We start from the raw sequence: 25,705 nt of genomic DNA, 5'->3' as shown, positions 1-25,705 counted from the left end.
TCTTAAATCAAGCGCGATCAAGAGTCTTTATTCTGCTTGGTTTCAAGACACTGACAGTTGAACAAATGAACCTCAGACTGAACAGGAGATGACTTGTTAAGATGGACTGTTTTTTGGGGGTTTTTTTTTGCAGTGTATGGTTAGGACTAAGCTAGCACCAGTGCCGTACCTCTGATCCACCTCTTTCTGGAGCTCCTTGCTGAGCTCGTCGATCCTCTGCTGCAGCCTCTTCCTCCTCTGCTCCGGGGGTAGGTGGCTGAAATCCTCCAGGGACGGAGCCTGCTGGGGGGGGGGGGGACAGCATTAATATTTCTACGAGCGCTACACTGAATCCTTCCTAACTCTGTAGCGTTGAGGGAGGGAGTCTGGGAGATATAAAAACATGGTATGAAGATTAGTTTAATTGGACGGTGTGGATGGATTTTACCACAGGAAAGACCTACCAGACACCGGGTGTTTAGAACAGCAAAAGCTTTCATGAACTGGATAGAGGATGAATCACTATTGTGTTGGCAAAAGAAAGTACAACCGACATTTATCTTGTCTATGAAAATGAGAAATGATTACTTTAAAGAACTGAATGCTGCACGAAAGCTTTCCAGGATATGTAGGGAACATCTCATTTAGAATCAATAACCGTTAATCCTTCATGTCAGATTTGCCAATTTTCCCACGGGGATCATGTAAGTTCCATCTTATCTTAAGTACAAACACAGCATACTGGAGTTGACTTTAAAACTCGAGTGGCAATACACATCTTGGTACCTTACCTGGTGAACACACACAAAACCTCAAGAATTATTCATCTAAAAGTAGCGAATTCTGACTCTAATTATATGTGGGTGCAACACAGTTTTAGAGCATTAATCTAGTCATTATATCTGATAGAGAGCGGGAAAACAACTACTTGTAACTGGGGAAAGGACCGATAACTATTACTACTGGGTTTCCATACTGGATCTTATAGGGAGGCGTCTATGGTCATACCGGTAGTTCCTATAGGCCTATATGGTGAGGAGACATGCACTAACACCTACACTGCTGGGTCTACTTATTAACTCCACACACACACACACACACACACCCACTTACCATCTTGACCGACCACTGAGCCGTAATGCATTAGCCATGCAAGTTAAAGAGACAGACAACATGGGAAGCTTGTTAGTCATCAGTCAGTCAGCAAGACAGCCAGCCAGATATTCAGTCATGTCGTTAAAGTCAGTCAGATCGTCAGTTAGTCTGATACGGGTTCCCACTGTGGCCCTAATGTCAAATTTCATAACATTCCATAAGTCAGAGTGCCTCCATGGCCTAATAATTGCATTCCTTCCTTGTTTATTAAAGGAAAAGTCCACCGCACAACACTTGAACACTGTTAATAACAGCTACTGGCAACAACATTGGAACTGACTACAGCATGCCCTAGTAATTTGAATGTAATTATGTCAGCCTGGTGGTGTGTGTGGGTTTTTTTTTCTGTTTGTTATGTATCATGTCTGTAAAGTTGTGACTCCTGCTGTTTTTGTGTTTTGTTAAGGTAGTTCAAAAAAACTAAGGAAAAAGTGGTTCTGTACATATTCCGAACTGGAGGTATATGTAATTGTTGCCAGAACAGCAATAAAAAAAAAAAGTATGAAAGTATGAAATAAATTATGCAGTGACCAAAAAAAAAAAAAAAAACAGCTACTGGCTATGCTTCAAGGCATATTTTTTTTCTTATTCCCGTCACTGTTGTGCTCTCCGCCTCCATGTGTAACCCACAGTTGAATGCAACATCTTCACAGACGTTCTCTGGAGGCTGTCGAAAGGCATTCTGGGAAATATAGGAAATCATTTAGGGCGTTTTCACACCTATAGTTCGTTTGCTCTGGTCCGAATCAGTTGATGAGTTTGTAACCTTGGAGCGTTTTCCCCTTGGTTCGGTTTCTTTTCACAAAAAAAAAAATCCAAGCGAACCAAAATGCGTCACTACAAACCACGTGAGAACGTTCACTCCGCTTATTGGTCAGATGTGTCTGGGGCGGGAGCAGGAAAGTCAATACAGGAAGAAGGTCCTGTGTTCTGGACTAGTGCACATTGCTACGAGACATGGAGCAACGGCAGAGTTGGCATTTGCTCATAACTGTTTATTATCTGGGCAATATACAAGGCAAAACTGTACCAGCAGAATGCGGAATGCACTTCGAGGAAATGTCTTGAAAATGCTATATTGGCTATACCTGCTGTACCTGCTATACCTGCTATATCTGCTATACCTGCTATACCTGCTATACCTGCTATACCTGCTGTACCTGCTATACCTGCTATACCTGCTATACCTGGCTACAGGAGCCGTTTAGCTCAAACTTGCGGAGTAAATTGAGTCCACCTGGTAGTTGGGTCGGATCGAGGTCGGATCACGTTCCCGCCACAAACGAACCGCTCCAGAGTTCGTTCGGGACCGGACCGAGACCGCCTCCTCTAAAGGGTCTCGGTGCGGTTGTTTTGGTCCGCACCCGAGTGCGATTACTGTGTTCACACCTGCCCAAACGAATCGCACCGAGGGGGAAAACGAACCAGAGTCCGGACTAAAAGCGCAGGTGTGAAAACCCCCTAAGTGAAGTAGAAGCAGACGAGACGGCACAATCTGGCAATAGAAGAGTATCTGAGGGTGGATTTTTCCTTTAATGTCCAGAAAGGCCATGAGCAGCAGGAACCCTGTCAGATAGTCAGTGCATCAGCCAGTCAGTCAGTCCGGCGGTCAGCCAGCCCCTGTGTCAGCCAGTCCCTGTGTCAGCCGGTTCCTCTGACGGCCATTAGACAGATTAAACCGGCTACTTAAAAGACCGGGCCAATCACAGATGGCTGCTGACAGAACCGATAGGAGCAAAAGCCAGTCAGAGTTTTGGCTCGGCACCGAGTCGGGGCGTTATCGACGAGGACAGCTCTGCTTCACAGCGTACTGACACAGTGTTAGCAGAGGCCCGCGAACACACACACACACACACACACACACACACACACCAGAGCAAACTAGAGCCAGGGCCAACATCAGGCAAACACCTGATGCAGCGATTTCGGGCCCCTCCCTCCCCACACACACACACCACGGCAATCGCAAAACGCCAAAACCCGCTGAATCCTTCCCCACACTAATCAAACACACACACACACACACATAACACACTGTCAATCACCAAGGATCCTCAAGGCTTGTGATTGGAGCGAAAACCTGTCTCGGGAATGAAGGGAGAGGAGGAATCACAGGGGAGGGGAATAGGAAGAAAGAGAAAAAGAAATGAGAGAGGGAACAAGGATGGGACAAGAAAGACAGACAGACACAGAAGGAGTGAAAGGAGAGAAACGGTAGAACAGGGCGTCTGCAAGTTTCATGTTTCAGACTTTTTTTTTAAAGATTTTTAAGAATTTAAGACTTAAAAAGCTTCATTTAACTGTATTCAAGAACTTTCGAGGCCTCGAGTTTAGATCATTTACGACAGTGGTTCTCAACGTGGGGTCCGGGGACCACCAGGGGTCCTTGAGGGCATTCCAGGGGGCAAATTGATGAATTGTTAAACTTAATTATTTTGTCATTTTGATCATAGTTTCACTGTCTACCTACAATACAGATAGTCATGGAATTCTGGACAGAATCATATCTGACAATAAAAATATTCCCAGATTTGGGTCCGAGAGACAAAATCTCAACAAATGGGGCCCCTAATGTGGACTAAATTAGGGGCCCTTGATATGAAAAAGGTTGAGAACCACTGATTTAAGACATTTCAACCTGCAGACGCCCCCGGAAAGAAACTAATCAAAACCGAAAACCACATCAACCCATCACACTCCAAACAGGACACTACTTCCTGGCTCACCCCTCTCCTCAGGCCCCTCAAGGCGGGAAGTCTGGGTACTGTGGTCTTTATCTCAGACAGACAGTAGCCCACGGGGTCGGAGCTGAACCGGGGCGGAGGGGGGAGGTGGGCGGCGGGCCGGGAGGAGGAGGAGGAGGAGGAGGAGGAGGAGGGAGGTGGAGGGGGAGGAGAGGAGGAAGGGGACTGGCGGTGGGGGGGGGGGGAGGAAGAGAGGACAAAGTCAGAGGTCAGGGCTGCACGTTCTTCGGATTTGCGTCGTGAAAAAAAAATTATTTCCCTCAAATTTAATTATAGCTTTGAGTCTTGGCTTGGAGAGAATCGGTTCAGTTCCTAGAATGTAGAAAAAAACGTGCAGATTTTTTTTAATTGACTGGTATTTAACCTCTTTGGAACAGCAGCTATTATGGGTGAAACGGCATATATCATTATGTAATAATAATATCAGCTTACATGGACGTTATTAACAGGGTTCCCACCGTTGCCCCGATGTAAAAGGACTCTCCCACGACTTTTCATGACTAAATCAGAGAGGTAGGACACTTGATAAAGAGATTTTTAATCTTAATGAGGCTTTTCCTGGTTTTAACTTTATTTTTACTACTATTATCAAGTGGGTTTTATTCTCTACCTTATTTTACATTAATTATGCCATTCCATCCCTGTTTTTATGCTCATTCTATGTCTATTTTCATGTGAAGATGCATTCTATGTGTTCTATTCTCATCTTTATCTTATTTTCACTGTTATTATCAAGTTTTATGTGAGGCACTTGGTGCATTTAATTTCTTTGTTGTAAAGCACTTTGAGCTACAGTTCTTGTATGAAAGGTGCTATAGAAATAAAGTTTATTATTATTATTATTATTATTAAATAAAGGTTAAATAAAAAAAAAATAAAATAAAATAAAAAAGAGAGCTTCCATGACCTAAAACATTGTTTCCTTCCTGATTTGTTAATGTTCTTTTTCTACATTTTCTACTTGTAAAATGCCCCGATATTCCCCGACTTCCACAGAGAATCGATCAAATTCCCCCGACTCTCTAAAATTCCATGACATTCCATAAATTCCAGTGGGAGGAGCCCTGTATTAATCAGTCAAACTAGTATCCGGGTAGACACGCACACACACACACATATGCATATACACGCAACACACACACACACACACACACACACACCCTATCCATCGGGTTCCCGGTTACGCGAGGCGGACGGGGGGTAATGATTAACCCGCATGGTCCTTTATGAAGAGGGCAAGGTCCAAGGAGTGGAAAACGGCAGAGAGGTGACAGAAACCTCCTGCTGGAAAACTGACCGAGAATGCGAGCAGGGCGTGAGAGAGAGAGAGAGAGAGAGAGAGAGAGAGAGAGAGAGAGAGAGAGAGAGAGACAAACAACATTAAAACAGCGGCCGCTAATTTGTATACGCTTTCCTTAACAAATCGGTGCCGCCGAGAGCCGGAAAAAGGGAGAGAGAAAGAGGGTGACGGAGGGGTGGAAAAAAAAAAAAGACGCGTGTCCAGGCTGTAAAAGCTCCCGTCTGTGTGTTGCTCAGCTGCAGGGTGGGGATTTTATTATGGAGCATAGCTGCAGTGACTAACCATGAGGGAGGGATGGGTGCTTTGTTCCTCACATGACTTCTAGATAGTGACATGACTGTATCGGCCAAATGAGTGTGAACCCATGTGAGTGATGCTGGTGTTTCAAAACTATTTTTAAAAAGGCACTTTCCACATCTGTAAGGAATTCTACTCATTAATAATGCTAATATGAATACGTAATGCCCGCTGATGTATTATGCCAGACGCATCTTAGAGTGAATTCTAAGTACAAGCCTCCTATGAAATGTTTATGACCCGTTGTCTCAGAGGTTGTGCCGTTAAGCATGGTACAGAAATATGATTGGATTATGATTCCGGATAGAGTGCGCTTAAGTGCACTAAAGATATGGTCGTCATAGAGAGTGCTGCCCGTTTCTGTTTTTATTAGGTAGCGCACGGTGGAGGGAGACGGGATATGATACAGAGAGAGAGAGAGAGAGAGAGAGAGAGAGAGAGAGAGAGAGAGAGAGGAGTGGCTGTGTTCACTCTGCTCACAGGCGGAGGTGGAGACAGAGCTGCACTTCCCTCTGAACTGCACCAGGTATGAAAATGTGAGAGAGAAATATTTCTCCAAACTCCAAAATACGTGTAAAAACTTCCTCCTGACAAAAAAACTCCTTTATATCCTTGGAGAAAAAACGTGAGTGAGCCACACTAGCTGCTGTTTATATAACATGCTGTGCAAACCTGAGACAGGAGAACTGACCTAAATATTTTCCATTTTTTCCTTTGTGTGCAATTGAATACTTGAACTTTCTATTGTTCAGTTATCTTTGTTGTTATTATTGCTACTTTTTCTTGATTATCAGTTTTGCTTTGGCAACAGATACTGTTGTATTTAATGCCAATAAAGCTCATTTGAATTGAATTGAATTGAGAGAGGGAGGGAGAGAGAGAGAGAGAGAGAGAGAGAGAGAGAGAGCTGCTCTAGTCTCATATTCTGTCTTAAAATCTTTTTTTTTTCCTTTTTCTTAAAACGTGAAAAATGATGGGGTCACATACTTCCACTGGTTTCCAATGCAGTTTCACTTACTTAAATATTTTTTTTATTTTTTTGAAACAATAAGGCAGATCACTCCACTGGTATCAATAACATGATACTAGATTCAACAAAATTCTTGAAAAAAAAAAACTTGATTTGCAATGGAAACCAGTGCAAATATCTCAACCTACTGTCAGTTTTTTTTTTATTTTTTTACTTTTAAAAATGATGATGATGATGAGTCAGACTCCTATGCCCCGATGTAGTGGGTGTATGTGATGTCATGTTAATTTGGTTAGTTTATGGCATTTCTGCTTCATTAGACAAATTCCAGTGGAAAGTAAGTAAAGGAGAGAGTAAGTAAGCTTATGAGCGACCCGGCCCCCTCGCACTGTACCTTTGGTTTCTTCCCGAACAGCCAGAGCTTGTTCTTGGCTTTGCCCATGGGGTGTTTGGGGTCGGGTCGGGGCCCCGGGCCCCCCTCTCTGTCTCGCTCTCCTTTGGGCGTCGCGCTGATCGTCCCGTCGGAGCCCGTCCTGCTCAGGTTCTGGCTGAAGTCCTCGAAGGGGAAGTCGCCCGGCGGGTCGAAGCCCGACTTGAAGGACTCCACCACGATGGACGAGTCCTGGGAGGGAGGGAGGGGAGAAGGTGAAAGGAGAGAGAGAGAGAGAGAGAGGGAGAGAGAGAGAGAGAGAGTAAAGAGAGGCGCACCCTTCCCTTCGCTCCTTCTCCATCCTTCCCTAGTAGCGACCATTCCCCTCCAGACATTTTTTTAAACTAACTCTCCTCTCTCTCCCTCCTTCCTTCCCTCCCTCCCTCGTCCCCCCCCCCCCCAGCGCGTACCCTCCGCTCGTCCACGGCCTTGGCGGCGGACACCATCCCTTCCAGGCACTTGGAGATGATGGGGACGACCCTCCTCTCCACCTCGGCGAAGCTCCGGTACGTCTCTCCCAGCTTCACCGTCCGCCGCTCGTCCATGGCCTGCAGATTCTACGGCGGAGGGAGGGAGGGAGAGGATTTTAAAACGAGAGGGAAAAAAAAGGACGATTTCTGCTGAGTTTTTTGCGGTACAACGCCGTCTCACCTTGAAGATGTGCGGGATGGCGTTGTTGAAATGCTTCCACTGCTCGGCGTTGAAGTTCTGCAGCTGGGCGGCGTACTCGTTCTTGCTCTCGTCGGCCATGTGGGTCCGCAGGTAGAACTGGGATTTGGCCTGGAGAGCCATGACATGGATGCCAATGTTATCTTATGTGTTGGGGGGGGGGGCGGAGGTTCGGCGGTTTCTACTTTATTAGGATGCACGTTAGAGGATGCCTCAGAGACTGCTGGTCTAGCCTGGAGTCCAGTACAAACCACAAGGCAAAATCTAAACATGTCAGATCATATGGTTCTATGCCTTGAACATCTTAAAAAAACAAAAAAACTAAAATCGAAACACTGAAGGTAAAGTTAAAAAATTTGCTTTAACTAGAATTTAGAACCATCTCCTCTCCTCTCTCCTGCTCTCCTTTCCGTGTTTCCTCTCCTCTCTCCTCTCCTTGTCTCCTGTCCTCTCCTCTCCTCCTCTCCTTGTCTCCTGTCCTCTCCTCTGTTCTCCTTGTCTCCTCTACTCCTCTCCTTTCGTCTCCTCCTCTCCTCTCCTCTCCTCATCTCCTCTCCTTGTCTCCTGTCCTCTCCTCCTCTCCTTGTCTCCTGTCCTCTCCTCTCTCCTCTCCTCCTGTCCTCTCCTCTCTTCTCCTTGTCTCCTCTCCTTTTGTCTCCTCCTCTCTTTTCCTCTCCTCATCTCCTCTCCTTGTCTCCTGTCCTCTCCCCTCCTCCTGTCCTCTCCTCTCTTCTCCTTGTCTCCTCATCTCCTCTCCTCTCTTCTCCTTGTCTCCTCTCCTCCTCTCCTTTTGTCTCCTCCTCTCCTTCCTCCTCTCTTTTCCTCTCATCTCCTCTCCTTGTCTCCTGTCCTCTCCTTGTCTCCTCTCCTCCTCTCCTTGTCTCCTGTCCTCTCCTCTCCTCCTGTCCTCTCCTTTCTTCTCCTTGTCTCCTCTCCTCCTCTCCTTTTGTCTCCTCCTCTCCTCCCTCATCTCTTTTCCTCTCATCTCCTCTCCTTGTCTCCTGTCCTCTCCTTGTCTCCTCTCCTCCTCTCCTTGTCTCCTGTCCTCTCCTCTCCTTGTCTCCTCTCCTCTCCTTGTCTCCTGTCCTCTCCTCTCCTCCTGTCCTCTCCTCTCTTCTCCTTGTCTCCTCTCCTCCTCTCCTTGTCTCCTCTCCTCTCCTTGTCTCCTGTCCTCTCCTCTCGTCTCCTTGTCTCCTCTCCTCCTCTCCTCTCCTCTCTTGACACACAAACACACAAACCGCTCTCCAATCATAGTAGTGGGATATGGACATCAGGGTAAACGTCCAATACATCTCCACTCATGTCCATGTCTGCGGTGTATTTAGTAAAAAATCATGTGCAGTTATAAACGGTTATATGGAATGCGGGATGCTGCACTCTGATGTGAGCTCTATTTGGAATGGATTATTTTCCTCCAAACTAACTAAATCCATTAAGTCTAATTACATAGTAAGTGTGGGGGGAGAAAAAAGAAGAGCTATAATTTAAAGGTTACAGACATCAATTATGCGCTACCAAGTTAAAGTCAAAAATGTGAAGCATCAGGGCAGCGAGATGCTTTTCGTTATCGACTTCTCCACACTGTAATATGGATTTAATATCATGAGATGAATATGAAGCAGCAGAATAGAGACGGTCAGCAGGTGGGACCTCCCTACCTTCTCCACCTCCGACTTGGTGGCGTTGATGTCATTATCCAGCCTATCGTAGCTCAGCTGGGACTTCTCCGCCTCCCTGCACTCCCTCTCGAACTTCTTTTTACTCTGGACGGAGAGAAGGAAAGAGCGAAGGAGGGGAAACAAACAGAGGGCACAGTTGTTAATACGAGTTTTGTCTCATCGTTTTCGGTCAAAGAGGAGAAAAAAAAAAAAAAAAAAAAAAAATTTAAAAAAAAAAGCCGAATGGGGGCGAGAGAGGGAAAGAGAGATGTAGGGGAAGAGGGAGAGAGGCGAAAACAGAGGAGAGAGAGAGAGACAGAGCTAGACGGAGAGAGAGAGATAGTTTCCTTCCTGCCAGCCCATCTGGGTTGCATTAGCAGTGAAGGAAACACAGAGAATAGCTGAGACATTACAGTGCAGTGCAGTCACTAGGTAGTCACTATTAAAGATATACAGACCACACACCAAAAAAATCATTCTTTTTTTTTTTTTTTTTTTTTTAAGTAATGTGACATAAAACAACAAAAAATTAAATTTAATATGTAGCCTTTAACTTTTTAGGTCTTACGCAATTGTGGTGTTTGTGAATATGACTTATAATGAGCAGGTTATCTCAAAAATAACTCCTCAGATGAGATTTGATTGCGTCCAAACTGGACAAATGTAATAGGTGATCTCACTCTGGAGCCATCTGGGAGCCAAAAAGAAGGTTGTCAAGGGCCAAATGTGGCCCACAGGCCTTGCTTTGGAAAGGCCTGGTGTACACTAAAATCTGTGTGTGTGTGTGTGTGTGTGTGTGTGTGTGTGTGTCTTGGCCCTGTCCCTGGTCCCTGTAGACCAGGCAGTGGGCCAGGAAGAAGAGAGAAGGGCCCTGCTGTCTTTTCACACTCAGGAACAAAAGCTTCAATATTACACAGTGTATTTACTTGGGACAGCACACTATAAAAGGTGCATTCAACACTCCTTTTGATAGGAAAACATATCACGACTTTTGGTGTATTCATTTCAGGATGCTGTTCTTTCTTCACTAGGCGTTTGTTATTATATTATAGGGGAAACGATTAATCAGCATTTGCCCTGCAGTTACCTTTGTTAGCATTGCTTGCATTCCTCATACAAACAAATAGGAAATCGGTAGTGCTGGCTGTTCCTTATAGGGAATATTTACACCAGATCCCTCTCTCCATCCCTCCCTCTCCCTCCCCCCCTCCCTCCCTTACTTACGTTGTCCATCTGTTTCCAGCACTGATCCAAATACTGCTGGGCCTTCCTGCCCTCCTGTAGATGCTGCTCGTTCACACATGCACACACACACACACACACACACACAAAAGAAACCATGTAGACACGGGAAAACACAGGAAAACACACATAAATATAGAAAAATTGAATGCACACACAAACAAACCAATATATCGGATATAAAAACATACATGGCAGCCACAGCTACATGCAACACAATATCAAACCTCTAGGAAAACAAAGGGCTGAGACCAGAGGCACAGATTTACTAGAGTTCATTGACCCTCGCAGTAAAATGACACACTGAGACTGAATCCTCCATAGGAATAGGCTGAAACCTATATATAACTAAACATAACAGAAGCTGGAAGCAGCAAATGATTTGCAGATCTGGTTAGAAAAGTCCATGCTGAAAAGATAAGATGTACAATTTAAAGCCTGGGTTGGGACGCAAAGTCGGGTTACGTAAAGCTAGAAATGAATACCCAAATGACTCAGGAAAAATCAACAGTTTTCAGGTGGGAGGTAATAGGAAAACAAAAGATCAGGAAATTGTACTGAGGAAATATCCCACTATCACGGGTTCAACCCTAGCTGTGGTCCTATAGAGAGATAAGCAATGTCCATACAATTAAGATAACTTTATTATACACCGGTAAACTGGAATTTGTCTTTGACTGTCTGCCATGTGTAACATTTTAATATCGATAAATCACTACCACAGATTCAGACGTTAATATAATTATCGGAAACCAACGAGACTATTTCTGAGACAGGGTTCCTACACATTTTCAATTAAAAAAATTCCATACTTTTTCCAGACCTTGATTTGTTTTGAAGATTTTGTCTGGTGTTCAATATGATTTACGCAGACAGACATCTTGCCCCTGCTAACTAGGTCACATCACTGTATAGATGAAGATTGTTCTTCACAGCCACAAATATCAGAATATGTGAGATGATTGGCAGGGTTCCTACACGGTTTCCATTTTAAAATTCCAGATTTTTCCCAGACCCTATGTTCTTGACTGGATTTGATTTTGGTCGGTATTTGACATAATGCATAATCCTCTATCTGAACATTATTCTTCACATCAACAAAAACTGTGGACTCAAAGTGGCTCTACAACAACATAAAAGCTAGAATCATGTGTGTATCGGACCTGAACCGCAACATTTTCCATACTTTTCCAGCCATTTTTTCAAATTCCCAAACTATTCATTTTTAATACTTTTCCAGACTTTCCAGACCTGCGTAGGAACCCTGCTGAGAAGATCAACAGCTTCTACACTGCATTTTCCATTGTGAGCCACCAGGTCGGATTTGGCGGGAAATCTGCTGGATTGCTTTACGGCACAAAACAGGAAGAGGTTCTGTTCTTCCAGAGCAAACTGAGATAAAGCTTTCAGAGTATCTAACGGCAGAGGGTGGAAGGAGGGAAAGGCCGATGGAAAAATCACTTCCAACATCTTCGGTAAAAAGAAAGACTTTGCAACAGAAAGCGATGGGGATTGTGGGAAACGTGGCGCGTACTCACGTGTTTCCTCTCGGCTTTGAGGTCTTGGCTGTACCTCATCAGCTCGCCGTAGACCTTGTGGCCCATCTCCTCGGCCACCACCTCCCTCTGACCCGCATAGTCATTCAGCTCATTCAGGATGGAGTAGAATGACAGGCAGGATGTGAACCTGGACAACACACACACACACACACACACACACACGGTAAAATCAACGGTACCGGAATGATGATGAGAGTGCGGGTGACGGAAGTCTGAATTCTGACTTGTGTCAATTTTTCTGACTTTGATCTCAGGATTCTGACTTTGATCTCAGGATTCTGACTTTGATCTCAGGATTCTGCTCTTTGATCTCAGGATTCTGACTTTGATCTCAGGATTCTGACTTTGATCTCAGAATTCTGCTCTTTGATCTCAGGATTCTAACTTTGATCTCAGGATTCTAACTTTGATCTCAGAATTCTGACTTTGATCTCAGAATTCTGCTCTTTGATCTCAGGATTCTAACTTTGATCTCAGAATTCTGACTTTGATCTCAGAATTCTGCTCTTTGATCTCAGGATTCTAACTTTGATCTCAGGATTCTAACTTTGATCTCAGAATTCTGACTTTGATCTCAGAATTCTGCTCTTTGATCTCAGGATTCTAACTTTGATCTCAGGATTCTAACTTTGATCTCAGAATTCTGACTTTGATCTCAGAATTCTGCTCTTTGATCTCAGGATTCTAACTTTGATCTCAGAATTCTGACTTTGATCTCAGAATTCTGCTCTTTGATCTCAGGATTCTAACTTTGATCTCAGGATTCTAACTTTGATCTCAGGAGTCTGACTTTGATCTCAGAATTCTGACTTTGATCTCAGAATTCTGACTTTGACCTCAGAATTCTGACTTTAAACTCAAAATTCTGACTTGTTCCCACTTTAAATTCAGAATTGTGAGATCAAACTCCCGGAACTTTTTAACATGTGGCCCAAATCCTCTTTCCACAGGAAACACTTTGTCTCAGGCCTTTTCTGCTCTTAACGTAAAAACAGAATAACCGAAGTGAGCGGAACGACTCTGTTGCACTCTGTTGACTCTGCTCACCTTGGCTCCTCATCTTTAGAGCGTTTGGGACAGTACTTCTTTACCAAGTTCCTGTAAGGAAGGGAGGGAGGGGGTAAGAGAGAGAGAGAGAGAGAGGGAGAGAGAGAAGCAGACACAGAGATTAAAAAGGCTGACTGACGGATAGAAAGACAAAAAATTACACAGACAGCTAGAGGCTCAGACACTGATCAATAGACAAGTAAACAGACAAGTAGAGGGTTAGGCAGGCACACACACACACACACACACACATATATATATATATATAGAAAGAGGGAGGAGGGAGTGTATTATTAAAGATGAATCAAAGATTTAAACATCAAAGTGTCTGCCTGTCAATTCCCTCAGGCTCTGACAATACCGACTGCAGCAAAGCAGGATGTTAATGATTTAACTAGAAAGCAGAAGAGAGTGTGTGTGTGTGTGTGTGTGTGTGTGTGTGTGTGCATTTTCAACAATGAGAACAACTAGAACAAACACACACACACACATACACGAGAGCTGCATCTTTGATCGTTCCTCAGACATGCAGTAGCAGTGTATAATGTACTCTGCAGGGATTTCCCTCTTTGAAATCCAACACACACACACACACACACACACACACACACACACACACACACACACCAACAACCACCCAGGAGAGCGAAAACTACTGGGAATCTACTACTTTTTAATCAGTCGAAGCAGACGGAGTGTGTGCTTGTCGAGTTGCCTCAGTGTGTGTGTGTGTGTGTGTGTGTGTGTGTGTGTGTGTGTGTGTGTGTGTGTGTGTGTGTGTGTGTGTGTGTGTGTGCGCGCGTCCCTACCGTAGCTGCTTGGCGTAGTTCTGCTCTATCTCCAGCCTCTCCTTGACAAACTTGGCGTAGCGCTCCAGGAAGTCAATCCCCCACTGAGTGTGCTTGTCCAGGTTCTCAAACTGGTCCTGAGGAAAGAAAGAAAGAAAGAGAGGGGGGAGAGAGAGAGAGAGAGAGAGAGAGAGAGGGGGGGGGTTACGGCATCACATTGATAAAACGGCTTGGGGGAAAATCAGGTGCCATCATTGCAGTCATTTCTATGGGTCACGATTATCCCGGCCGAAATAATTGCGATTCACGATATTATCCCGATAATCACCAAAATATGCTTAAAACTCTTAAAATGCCACTAAAACATACTGGAATCACTTTACCTTTAATTTTGTTAAGAAACAAATATTTTTATTGCATCATAGGACACATATCTTTTTTTTGTGAACATCCTTTTTAGTGAAAAACAAACAAGGACAGATTCAGACTCTCGCCAACACCCAGCAGGTAATCACAATGAGAGAAAAAAATCCATTAATAAAAAGAATCTACCTATCAACCTGATATCCAAGCATTCACATGGTTCAATTAGTTATGTGTTGGAAATGCACAGTAAATGAATAACCTGTTTGTTTTCAGGTACAGCAAGGACAGCAGAATGAATGCAAAAAAACCCAAACAATCTTAAATAAGGTAATCATAAATTATAAGGTCCCCCTGCATAAATAAAGGATAAATAAATAAATAAAAAATAGCAACATTGTGTGAGTCTGTTCTTTATATAAAATAAAGTCCACCTGGCATTGAGTCAAACTGTACTACTTTGACACTCGCCAAGTCACTCGTGAGGATATTCCCGATTATCCCGATAATGGAAATTCCCCGAGACAAAATGATCTTGAGTGTTTTTTATCGCGATAAAAGATCAAATCTCATATCCTCCCATCCCTAGGCGGGAGCATGAAAACAGCCACGAAACAAGCTGGCCGACTGCAGCCGAGTTTCCATCCGAGCATTTTTATGCAAATTGCGACGCTTCGGATTAGAAAGGCTGAACGGAAACGGCAAAATTCCCATAAAGTTTCCCAAGTACTGCAAAAACAAAACTTTTAACCCCCCCCCCAAACCCTGGAAAGCATTCAGCAGGTAGAGGAACTGAATGAGAAATCTGTGTTTATACATTCACTTGGCAGTTGGATGGAAACTGCCAATATCTCAGTCTCTCTCTCTCTCTCTCTCTCTCTCTCTCTCCCTCTGTCTCTTCTTCCCCCCCTCTTTCTATCTCTCTCTCTCTCTCTCTCCGGTAAATGGGATTAAAACTCAGGGTTACATGACTCAGCGGTCTGTCTGCCTGGGCATAAGTCCATAGGAATACACACATAAATCGGAAGTCCTCCTGCCAGTGACTCAGCATTAAGAGCATTTCCTCTTCGCTGCGGTTTATTTACACACACACACACACACACACACACACACACACACACAAACCTCCTTTCATCCCATATTCTCCTGTCAGCAAACCACAATAAATCCCAGAAGAAGAATAAGCTTCAGTTCGCATCGTCAAGTGAGAAGCCTACAGAAAAGCAGAAAAACTGAAAAAAAAAAACCAACAAGTTTTTTCTTTCTCCTCTCACTCTCTTCTCCTGCCCAATTCCTCCTCTTCCTCCTCTCGTCGTTCCCTCCCTCCCTCCCTCCCTCGCTTTTTCATAAGACTTTCCTGATTACTGGCAGTGTCATCGGGAGGCCCAAAGGACAGCGGAGGATATCGGATGGAGAACAGGGATGAGGTCCCATTACAAAGGAATGGGAGCTGTGTGACTAAAAGAAAACAAGAAATGGATTATGCAATGATTTCTATCATGTTTTCCATCATGTTCTTATTTTTAAGAAGAAGAAGAAGATTTTTATGATTTATTCTATTGCGTCACGAGATGCTATAACATATGACACCATTACAATTCAATGTTCATTTTCTCCAGACATCTCCCCTTCTTCTTCATGTCAGAATGTGTAAGTAAGAATGTGTCTGAATTGGTGTGTGTGTGTGTGTGTGTGTGTGTGTGTGTGTGTGTGTGTGTGTGTGTGTGTGTGTGCATGTACATCTCCAGGGTAGATGGACTGACTACAATAGCTCTGCTCAACTGGAAAAACACCATCATTTACAGCCCCCTGCACACACACACACACACACACACACACACACCCATAGGGGAATGTAGCGGGTGATCTGTTGTCAGATGTCTATCTGTACTGACAACAAACAATCTCCACCCTCTTCCCACAATGCTGCTGTGTGTGTGTGTGTGTGTGTGTGTGTGTGTCCACCCTACCACACTCTAAGAAGAAGACGTTTAGTTTACAGACGTGATTTCTGGGTAATGCAATCTTTCTTTTGGAGGAAGGGTTGAATGTATTTCAATGCAATGACCTCACAAATATAGAAAGGTGAGATTGTTTTATCAAGGCTAACACACTAACAAAATAAAATCAGATTGCGTTTTGTGTGTGTGTGTGTGTGTGTGTGTGTGTGTGTGTGTGTGTGTGTGTGTGTGTGTGTGTGTGTGTGGTGGTATCACAAAAGCACTATTAATTGCAAAAGGCAACATGAGGACAGAATTATTTAGTGGTCCAAGCACGTAATTCTGGAACCCTATTGTTTTTATACGGATTATTACTATTCTTCTTCTTCTTGTTACTATTCTTCTTCTTCTTCTTGTTACTATTCTTCTTCTTCTTCTTGTTACTATTCTTCTTCTTCTTGTTACTGTTCTTCTTCTTCTTCTTGTTACTACTCTTCTTCTTGTTACTATTCTTCTTGTTACTATTCTTCTTCTTGTTACTCTTCTTCTTGTTACTCTTCTTCTTCTTGTTACTCTTCTTCTTCTTGTTACTCTTCTTCTTCTTGTTACTCTTCTTCTTCTTGTTACTCTTCTTCTTGTTACTCTTCTTCTTGTTACTCTTCTTCTTCTTGTTACTCTTCTTCTTGTTACTTTTTCTTCTTGTTACTCTTCTTGTTACTCTTCTTCGTGTTACTCTTCTTCTTCTTCTTGTTACTCTTCTTCTTCTTACTATTCTTCTTCTTCTTACTATTCTTCTTGTTACTCTTCTTCTTCTTGTTATTCTTCTTCTTTGTGTTACTCTTCTTCTTTGTGTTACTCTTCTTCCCTAAAAGCATCTGGATCTCAGAAACCGTAAGAGCTACAGCGACCAAACTTGGCAGATAGGTCCAAAGTCTCAGCCGCTACTCAGGCAACAAAAACGATTATTAGCCTAGTCCAGCTGTGTCTTGATGATTTGAGGAACAAAAATTACATTACTGCACTTTTGGCATCTTACATCAACATCTCGACTATTTTTCAGTGCGGGACATTCTAAATGAAACGTTTTAATGTCAGAGGTATGCCAGTCCCCTATGATGTTTAACTGCAGAACCTGAAACTGCGATACCGATTAATAGTGCTGCCCTAGCTGCCACTCTGTAAGCTTCCAACTGCCTCTCTGTGTGTGTCAACAGAAACTACGGATAAGGGCTGGCAAGGGAAACACGAGACGACTGACCTCCTCGTCTGTCCGGTTATCATATTCTTCAAAACATAAAGACAGCAGAGGGCCTTCCGAACAGCATATATGTATTTCCATACATATTTTATTATCATCTAGCCTATACACCAGGGTGAGAATTAACTTTTGCCCTCTTGATGTGATTTAGGGGTATTTTGGTACTGCATATTGGCAAATTAACACTCAATTTGTACCACTAAGATTTGTTTTAACTTCTTCCCCACTGCTGGAAACTGGCAGCAGGCCTTCCAGAAGAAGTTGGAGCCGTTTCAACCCCCCTCTGTCCCCAGCCAGTGCATCTTCCATCCCTCCACTGTTGAGTTTTTACCATATTGGTCATCTTATCTCGAGTTGCTGCGGTGGTTTGTGTGGGGTCGGCATTTTCTACAGCTTCAGGCTGCGTACTCGCTTGTTTTCTGATCAAAAAATGCTCAGTTTTCTCACCCAGAACGCTCTGGAAAGAATTCTCCCAGTCACAGGCTCCCACCAGTCCACTGACGGTGGCCCACGAGGGACAGTGGTTGCATACGCGCATTAAAAATTGACATTTTAATTGACAACTCAATGAGATGCAAAAATGGGTATTCCTACACTATCTGTGTTCCCAGGGTCCTATGTTCCCAGGGTCCTATGTTCCCAGGGCCCTATGTTCCCAGGGCCCTAAGTTCCCAAGGTCCTATGTTCCCTGGGTCCTATGTTCCCAGGGTCCTAAGTTCCCAGGGTCCTATGTTCCCAGGGTCCTATGTTCCCAGGGTCCTATGTTCCCAGGGTCCTAAGTTCCCAAGGTCCTATGTTCCCTGGGTCCTATGTTCCCAGGGTCCTAAGTTCCCAGGGTCCTATGTTCCCAGGGTCCTATGTTCCCAAGGTCCTATGTTCCCAGGGTCCTAAGTTCCCAGGGTCCTATGTTCCCAGGGTCCTATGTTCCCAGGGCCGTAAGTTCTCAAGGTCCTATGTTCCCAGGGTCCTATGTTCCCAGGGCCGTAAGTTCCCAAGGTCCTATGTTCCCAGGGTCCTATGTTCCCCAGTTCAATATTCTGTTAACACACATTAACCCTCCTATTGTGTTCGGGTCAAATTTGACCTGTTTCAAGTTAAAATATTTCATAAATATTATCCAGTTTTTTTTTATTGGAACAAGGCTTCAAAACAGCTATATAAACACAACAAAACCAATGGTTATCATTTTATTTGATTTTGAAGGTCTCTAACCCTAACCCTAACGCCTAGAACTGGGGAACATAGGACCCTGGGAACATAGGACCCTTTGTCATGTTCCCATTATGTGGCATATAAATCTGGGGAACATAGGACCCTGGGAACATAGGAACGACTCCCCTACACCATCAGAGGTACTGCAACAGAAAGAGATAGGCTGGCACACAATAACAAAAATATAACAAACAAAATACTATATGACATCAGTGTCATTAAAACAGTACAATAACAATATCATATCACAATGTAAAATGATAGAAAAGAAATCCCACACACCGCTGGCAACACCAACACCTAAAAATAGCCAAGATGTGGCACAGAAAGACGCAGCGAACAAAGAGATCAAAGATGCTAGAGAGCAACAAAGATATGCCGCTACACCGCAAGACGCTACACAGAAACATAGGGATGACCGAGTTGAGTCAATCATTCGGCCTCTGCCTCTGTCCGTCTGTGGTTGCGTCAGCCTCTAACGGTGTCCTCATGAATAAGTAACGCGGTATGAGCTCATCCCGGGAGCTTGTGGCGGGCTGGACACGGTCAGACCGGCTCGCTGGGGAGATGACAGCATCGCCCTCTGCCTCGTGGCTCGCGGCGCGCGGGGAGAGGAGGAGCAGGAGGATGATGATGGTGATTATGATGATGATGATGGTGATGGTGAAAGCATTATGGAGTGGGTCAGAAGAGCCGCAATCTGGCCTCCATTCAGAGAACCAGGCTGCTATAAATGGCACTGATGCCAGGTTTTAACGCCCGAAAATAAATCTAGGACAGTGGTTGTCTCTGGGAAGTCATTAAAGGTCCCATATTGTTATTTTGTGTCTTGAGGTCCATTCAAAGCTGTGTGTGTGGTGTCATGTACCAAAAACACTCTCAATCCATTTTTACACCTTCATTTTCCAGCATCTCTCTGAGCCTTACCAAGAACAGGCTGTTTCTGTCGCTGTGGCTCATTAATATTAACGACCCCTCTGTTCCGACTGGCTAACCGCTTGACCGAGTGAAACGTGAGACGCCGCGGCCCGGCGGCTACAGGTAGGGAAAACTCTCCTCGGTAATAAACAATGACAACCGCTCAACCGCTTTAAGGGCAGGGAAGGGAAATCCCATTTTATACGACGGGACCTTTAACCTGAATAGATTCGAAGGCAACATTTTGATCAAATTCCACACAAGTATGCATAAATATGTTTTCTTATGACTATTGTTATTATTAGCATTATCCTGAGTTTTAATGTCTCGTGATCTATATGCTATTTAAAGGAATAGTTCACCCAAAAATGAAAATTCTGTCATCATCTCCTCACCCTCATGCCAGTTGAAACACAGGTGAAGTTTGTCCATATAACACACAGGGAGGCTGCCAGCACAACTCCATAGCAGCCTTCTCCAAAACAACTGAAGTCAGTGGGGACCAGTTCTTCAGAGTTCCAAAAAGACCTACAGTATATTTACACCATCATTTAGTGCAAATCTGAACTACAGCTGATTGATTTGCAACAAATAATGGTGTATAGGTCTTTCTATTCAGTGTGATTGTTTGGCTGTTTTTGTTTTGGAACTCTAAAGAACAGGTCCCCATTGACTTCAGTTGTTTTGGAGAAGGCTGCTACCAAGTTGTGCTGGCAACCTCCCTGTGTGTTATATGGACTAACAAACTTCACCTGTGTTTCATTTGGCATGAGGGGTGAGTAGATGATGACATAATTTTCATTTTTGGGTGAACTATTCCTTTAAGAGGCTTTTCTATTCTGACAAGAATACATTTCTAGGGAAATTCCTCGCAATATTTTGGAATGCTTTAACATGAAAGTAGTCAAGATACTGAATATTGGCGCAAAATAGCAGCTATTGTTGTCTGCAATTGAAAAAATCTCGGCTTTCAAAACCACATACGGGTACAAACCCAAATAGAGACATCTAGGTCCAGAGACAGAAAGGTGGACTAGCAGCCATGTTATCAGCAGCAGCAAACACAACAACATCCTGTCTCATAATCACGGGAAGTGATGTCTTCATCAACAGCAGAACAATGACAGGAGACCCGCCTATCACGGCACACGTGGGTGCTCGTGAAAGAGGTGCATTGACCTTTTTGGCAACTAATTAAAAAAATTGGCGCTTGTAAGCAGTAGGGAAGAATAGGAACTAACTAACTGAGAATAGGAAAAAACTGACACTTAACCGAGGCGGATATGTGAAAAAGAAAGTATGGTTTGCACTAGAGAAATGGATGTAAACAATACAATAGCAAAAATAACAGAACACACTTCTTTGGTAAATATTAAAATGTTAATAAATCTAGTTTATCTTTATCTTTGCACAATCATGATATCTTATCTGTGTTTTTTACCATATTGGTTTTTCAAGGTCGGCCAACTTTCAACCGATTGGTTGGTTGACACTTCCCTATCAGCAACGTCCAAACATCAAATCATCAGTCTGTTCCTCTTTTCCTCTTCTCACCTCAACATAGATAATAATCATGACCCATCGCATTTCATCAGGACATGTTCATTCTTGCCACTCCTCTGTTATCCACATTACACTTCAGGGTTCAAAATCAATCATTTTTCCAGACCAGATTTCAAGATGCTGGCCGCTCAGACACTCAGACATACAGAAAATTAGGCAGAAAATGTAAGAAAACATTTTTCCATACTTAACATCCCTCAACTTTTTAAGAAATTATCAAATTCATTTTCCACACATTTGTCCGATTTCCCAATCTCCAGGCATATTTCCAGACCTCCGGGCCAGTAGATTAACCTTTAACAGTAGCCCGGTCGGCCCAGTACATTTCAAAGTCTTTAACAGACAAAACACATGCTCTCACATCATTTTCTTGCAGTAATATAATGGTCCGTTGTCAATAAATATTCTGAGAATTGGCCTGGGTAACGTTAGGCTGCTAAGTCCAAGACATTTCTTCTAATGCACTATCATCATCATCATCATCATCATCATCATCATCATCACATCTGGGGCCGTATCCACAAACATTCTGAGAATCCTCTCAGAGAGCTCTTATCTTATCCTAAAATTCCTTAGCAAGGAGTCCTCCTGCTTGACTCAGAGTGAGCAAGGAATGGACAAGATCTTTTATCTTAGTGAGGAGGTGTGGTCGACCCCGGTGCTAGGTGTGATGCTCTGTTTGGACGCTGCCATTGGTTGATCAAGAAAAATCAACACTCCTCTTTTTGTCATCCAGAATGCACACAAGGAATCACACAAGATAACACACAGTTTACTCGATATGAACGCGTGATTTGCTTATACTATCAAACATTTTTAAAATAGAGCTCATTGGACAAAATCTTTGAAAACCATATGAACCGTACTTTTTAATACTTGTACGGTTCTCACAGGTTGACGCATTCTGCCTTTATTTGGGTGAATGCAGTAATGTAATTATACTTTACTAATTTGAAGTTAAGATTTGGTGAAAATGGCTCAAGACTCAGTAGTATTAGTAGAATTTATAGACTATATTGGCATCTCTACTCTACTCTCTCTTAAGGGCTAAGATGCTTTGTGAATAGCTTTTATCTTTACTAGGATTTAGTCTTACTTTTAAGGGGACACTCTTAGAAAAAGTCATCACTGTCAGAGTTTTCTTAGAATTTCACCACTAGGACCAACTCCTAGTACTGGGAAGCTTTGTGGATATGGCCCCAGGTCTTCTCCCAGCCTGATGATGAGGCAGAGAGGGAGAGAAACCAGACAAAAGGTGTGGATGGTAGGTCTCTCCTAGCAGTCAGATTGGCAGCCAACGAATCACCGTCTGCTGGCCCATTCTGATTCCCAGCATTCGCTCTGTTGATCAAATGGTGAAAGTGGCTAGTGGATTTTGGAAACTACAAGCCACTGTGGCTGGTGGAAGTTTGTTTCTTGCCCTCAAAACCCCAAATGGGTCGTAGGTCTGTTCCTCCTGGGTTCCCATGTGACAAGGCAGCTCGTCTGTTTAATGAGGCCGGGTCCCAGGGTGGGAGAATAAATTAGTCGTTCAGCTCCCAGACGCTTGAAGACGCCCCGTGTGGAGACCCCACTATGGAAATGCTGTCTTCTGTACAGTCTCGTAACCAATCGGACGGCTAGACGGCCTCCCCCGGCCAATCAGAGAGCCAGACGGCCTGTGTGCATTCCATGGGAGAAGGCGAGGTTAATTAGCATAGAAACTGCTACTAGGACAATAGGCTCATTACACACTATGGCATTCCAGAGCAGCGTGCGCGCGCATACACACACACAAACACTGACACTCAAACACACACACACACACACACACACACAGACAGACACAGACACGGCAGGGACGGGGTGGGAAATGTCAACTTGTCTGAAACACTGGCATCACTCTGAAGACCCCCAGGCTGTGTCTGCACTGTGTGTGTATGTACTATATGTGAGTGTGTATGTATGTGTGTGTGTGTGTGTGTGTGTGTGTACCATGTGTATCTGCGTTCATCTTCCTTGAAAACAACCAGTAAAAAGGCCTCCACCAAGAATGTGATGGGAGAGAGAGGGGAAGGGCTGTGTGTGTGTGTGTGTGTGTGTGTGTGTTGGGGGGGCTTATAAAAAGGACAAGGGAGGGGCAGAGGGGGATCAAGAGAGTGAGCTGGAGGAGGGAGGTAAGAAAAACAAGAGGAAATGAGGAAGGAGAGGCTGCACCACAGAGAGAGGAAAAGTAGAATAGAGGAGGAGAGCAGAGGAGGAGAGCAGCCATAAAACGGACCAATCAGAGAGCAGATTTGGGAGAGGGTGACATCCAGTAGAAAAGAAGAATGTAGCGAGTTAGTGTTTCCAATATACACAGAAAAAATATATTTTGGTCTATTTTGGAAGGTTTACGCATTTTAATTTGAAGACTATCAAAATTTGGTCAAACTCGATTACTGGAGTCAAAACAAAAATAAATCAAATGAATGAATTTAGGTGTATTTAATAAATTTGTGATCATAATGCCAATGCATTCCATTGTTTTATGTGTGTCATTATGTCATTAGCATCTAAATGACAAATTTCCATCAAACTGAAATAATGACACTATACATTATATGATTACATAGATCCAATAACAGACACTTCAAGCAATTTTTGTTCATTTTATCTGTTTCAGGCTAGTTGATATCAAACCATAGATCCAACTCGGCTGTCTAGCCGTTCAGTTTCCACACACAGCTGAGCAGCGTGAGCAGTGTGGCACCTTCCCTTGCCTTCCCACACACACACACACACACACACACACCCTAATAGACACAAGATTAAGCTTGTTCCAGTCTGACTTGCATGCCAGGTTGTTATTTTGGTTCCTCTCGGTTAAATCTGTTTGCCAAAAAACATAAGCTGAGCACACTCGTCGACATACGACACGCTTGTTAAATAGACATTACCACACACAATATAAGCCTACAGCATGAACTCTGCTTTAATTGCTGAGTGAACGACTACTTCAAAATCACTCTGAATGTCATTTCAATGCGGAAGTCGGTGGTGTTAAGTAAGTAAGTAACTCTATTTATATAGCACCTTTCAAGAGCAGAGACGTCACAAAGTGCTTCACAGAGGAAATAAAGCATAAACATACATACAGACATAAAGCACAATAAAAACAGACAAAAAAATGACACAAAGGCAAGTCTAAACAAATGTCCACAGTGTCCACAGATCTTAAGTCCAGAAGGAGAGAGTTCCACAACCTCTAAAGCACAGTCTCCTTTAGTTTTTAGCCTAGATCGAGGAACAGCCAGCAAACCCTGATCAGAGGACCTTAGAGACCTGCTGGTGACATAGGGCTGCAGTAGATCTCTAATGAGATCACAAGGACTTTGAATTGGATTCTGGATTTGACGGGGAGCCAGTGAAGAGCGATCAATCGGTGTCACATGAGACCTTTTGGAGGACCTGGTCAAGAGTTTAGCAGCAGCATTTTGGACCACTTGCAAACGATCCAGGGATGTTTTGCTGAGGCAGGTGAAAATGGAGTTATAATAATCAAGACGGGACGATATAAAAGCATGAATTAACATTTCCATCTCCGCTTGAGACACAATGGGCCTGGTCCATAGTGACACCTAGATTTCTTATGGAGGGTTTAACCGACAAGGTAAGAGACCCAAGACCATCCCAAGGTAAGAGACCCAAGACCATCCCAAGGTAAGAGACCCAAGACCATCCTTTATCTTAGGGACAGGACTAGGAGGGGCAGCAATAAGGATTTCTGTTTTGTCTGTATTTAGCTGTAAGAAATTATGAGCCATCCAGTTTTTTATAGCATTTAGGCAGTTATTTTAAACTGACAATTTAGCTACGTTTTGAGGTTTAAATGAGACATATAATTGTTATAATAATTGGTGTTAACTTGCCAGGTTGAGGAGAGACAGACTGACACTGACACAGCCTCCAGCCCCTTCAACTATCCTGAAACTCTGAGGGGAAACACCGTTTTGTATCTTTTATTATTCTCATCTAACCGTGTGTTTTCCTCACCGGGAGCACTGCGGATTCCAATAGTCTTAGATTTGCTGCTAAAAGTTGTTGTTGTGTTGAAAAGTCTCCAATGGCCATCTATGGGCAAAACCCAAAGGCAACGCTGGCACGATGTTTACCTCATCTCCCAACCTCTCAGCACACGGGGGAGGCAGCCAGCTTCTCGCACCGGCTTCCAACTCTCTTTTTGATCATCATGGATTCTATTAGAGCAGTGATTCTCGACCATTTTCATATCAAGGACCCCTAATTTAGTCCACATTAGGGCCACGGACCCCCATTCCATGACTACAGAATTCCATGACTAACTATGATCAAAACAGTCATTCTTCTACATTCTCTAATTGTGTTCACTTCTTGTAAATGAAGTAATGCTGAAGTTTAACAATTCATCAATTCGCTGGGGACCCCCCTGGAACCCCCGTCAAGGACCCCTGGTGGTCCCCGGACCCCACGTTGAGAACCACTGCTACAGAGCGTTCGCTGGACCAACAGTTTCTCCTCCCTCTTGCATCACAGATTTCCCGGCAAGCGGCCGACTCAGACGGTACCGACCGCCCCCCTGATTCCTAAGCCCGGGGCGATAAAACATCGGAAGA

The 25,705-nt window shown here is 43.7% G+C and overlaps 1 protein-coding gene across 3 annotated transcripts in view; it reads right to left on the bottom strand.

The window, feature by feature from the left end:
• Positions 1 to 25,705, bottom strand: part of fnbp1l (formin binding protein 1-like) — a 46,743-nt gene that overhangs the window by 4,941 nt on the left and 16,097 nt on the right. Inside the window, exons 2-12 of one of the 3 annotated variants that reach the window (XM_071538008.1) lie at positions 13,860 to 13,975; positions 13,051 to 13,101; positions 11,983 to 12,130; positions 10,427 to 10,489; positions 9,203 to 9,307; positions 7,527 to 7,655; positions 7,286 to 7,432; positions 6,840 to 7,067; positions 3,861 to 4,043; positions 1,093 to 1,107; positions 170 to 279 (exon numbers count right to left, since the gene is read on the bottom strand). In XM_071538008.1, coding sequence (XP_071394109.1) covers positions 170 to 279; positions 1,093 to 1,107; positions 3,861 to 4,043; positions 6,840 to 7,067; positions 7,286 to 7,432; positions 7,527 to 7,655; positions 9,203 to 9,307; positions 10,427 to 10,489; positions 11,983 to 12,130; positions 13,051 to 13,101; positions 13,860 to 13,975 — 1,295 coding nt within the window. Of the gene's footprint in view, positions 1 to 169; positions 283 to 1,092; positions 1,108 to 3,860; positions 4,044 to 6,839; positions 7,068 to 7,285; positions 7,433 to 7,526; positions 7,656 to 9,202; positions 9,308 to 10,426; positions 10,490 to 11,982; positions 12,131 to 13,050; positions 13,102 to 13,859; positions 13,976 to 25,705 lie in introns of all 3 variants that reach the window. The other 2 variants (XM_071538009.1, XM_071538011.1) reach the window with 2 other exon arrangements.

This window comes from Centroberyx affinis, unplaced genomic scaffold, assembly GCF_046629955.1.
Source record: "Centroberyx affinis isolate AG114_WGS23_722 - 3 ecotype Tasmania unplaced genomic scaffold, CSIRO-AGI_Caff_v1 ptg003182l_1, whole genome shotgun sequence".
In the NCBI taxonomy this organism is placed as follows: Eukaryota; Metazoa; Chordata; class Actinopteri; order Beryciformes; family Berycidae; genus Centroberyx; species Centroberyx affinis.
The sequence above is the reverse complement of the archived record's forward strand: the minus strand, read 5'-3'. Positions and strand labels throughout refer to the sequence as shown.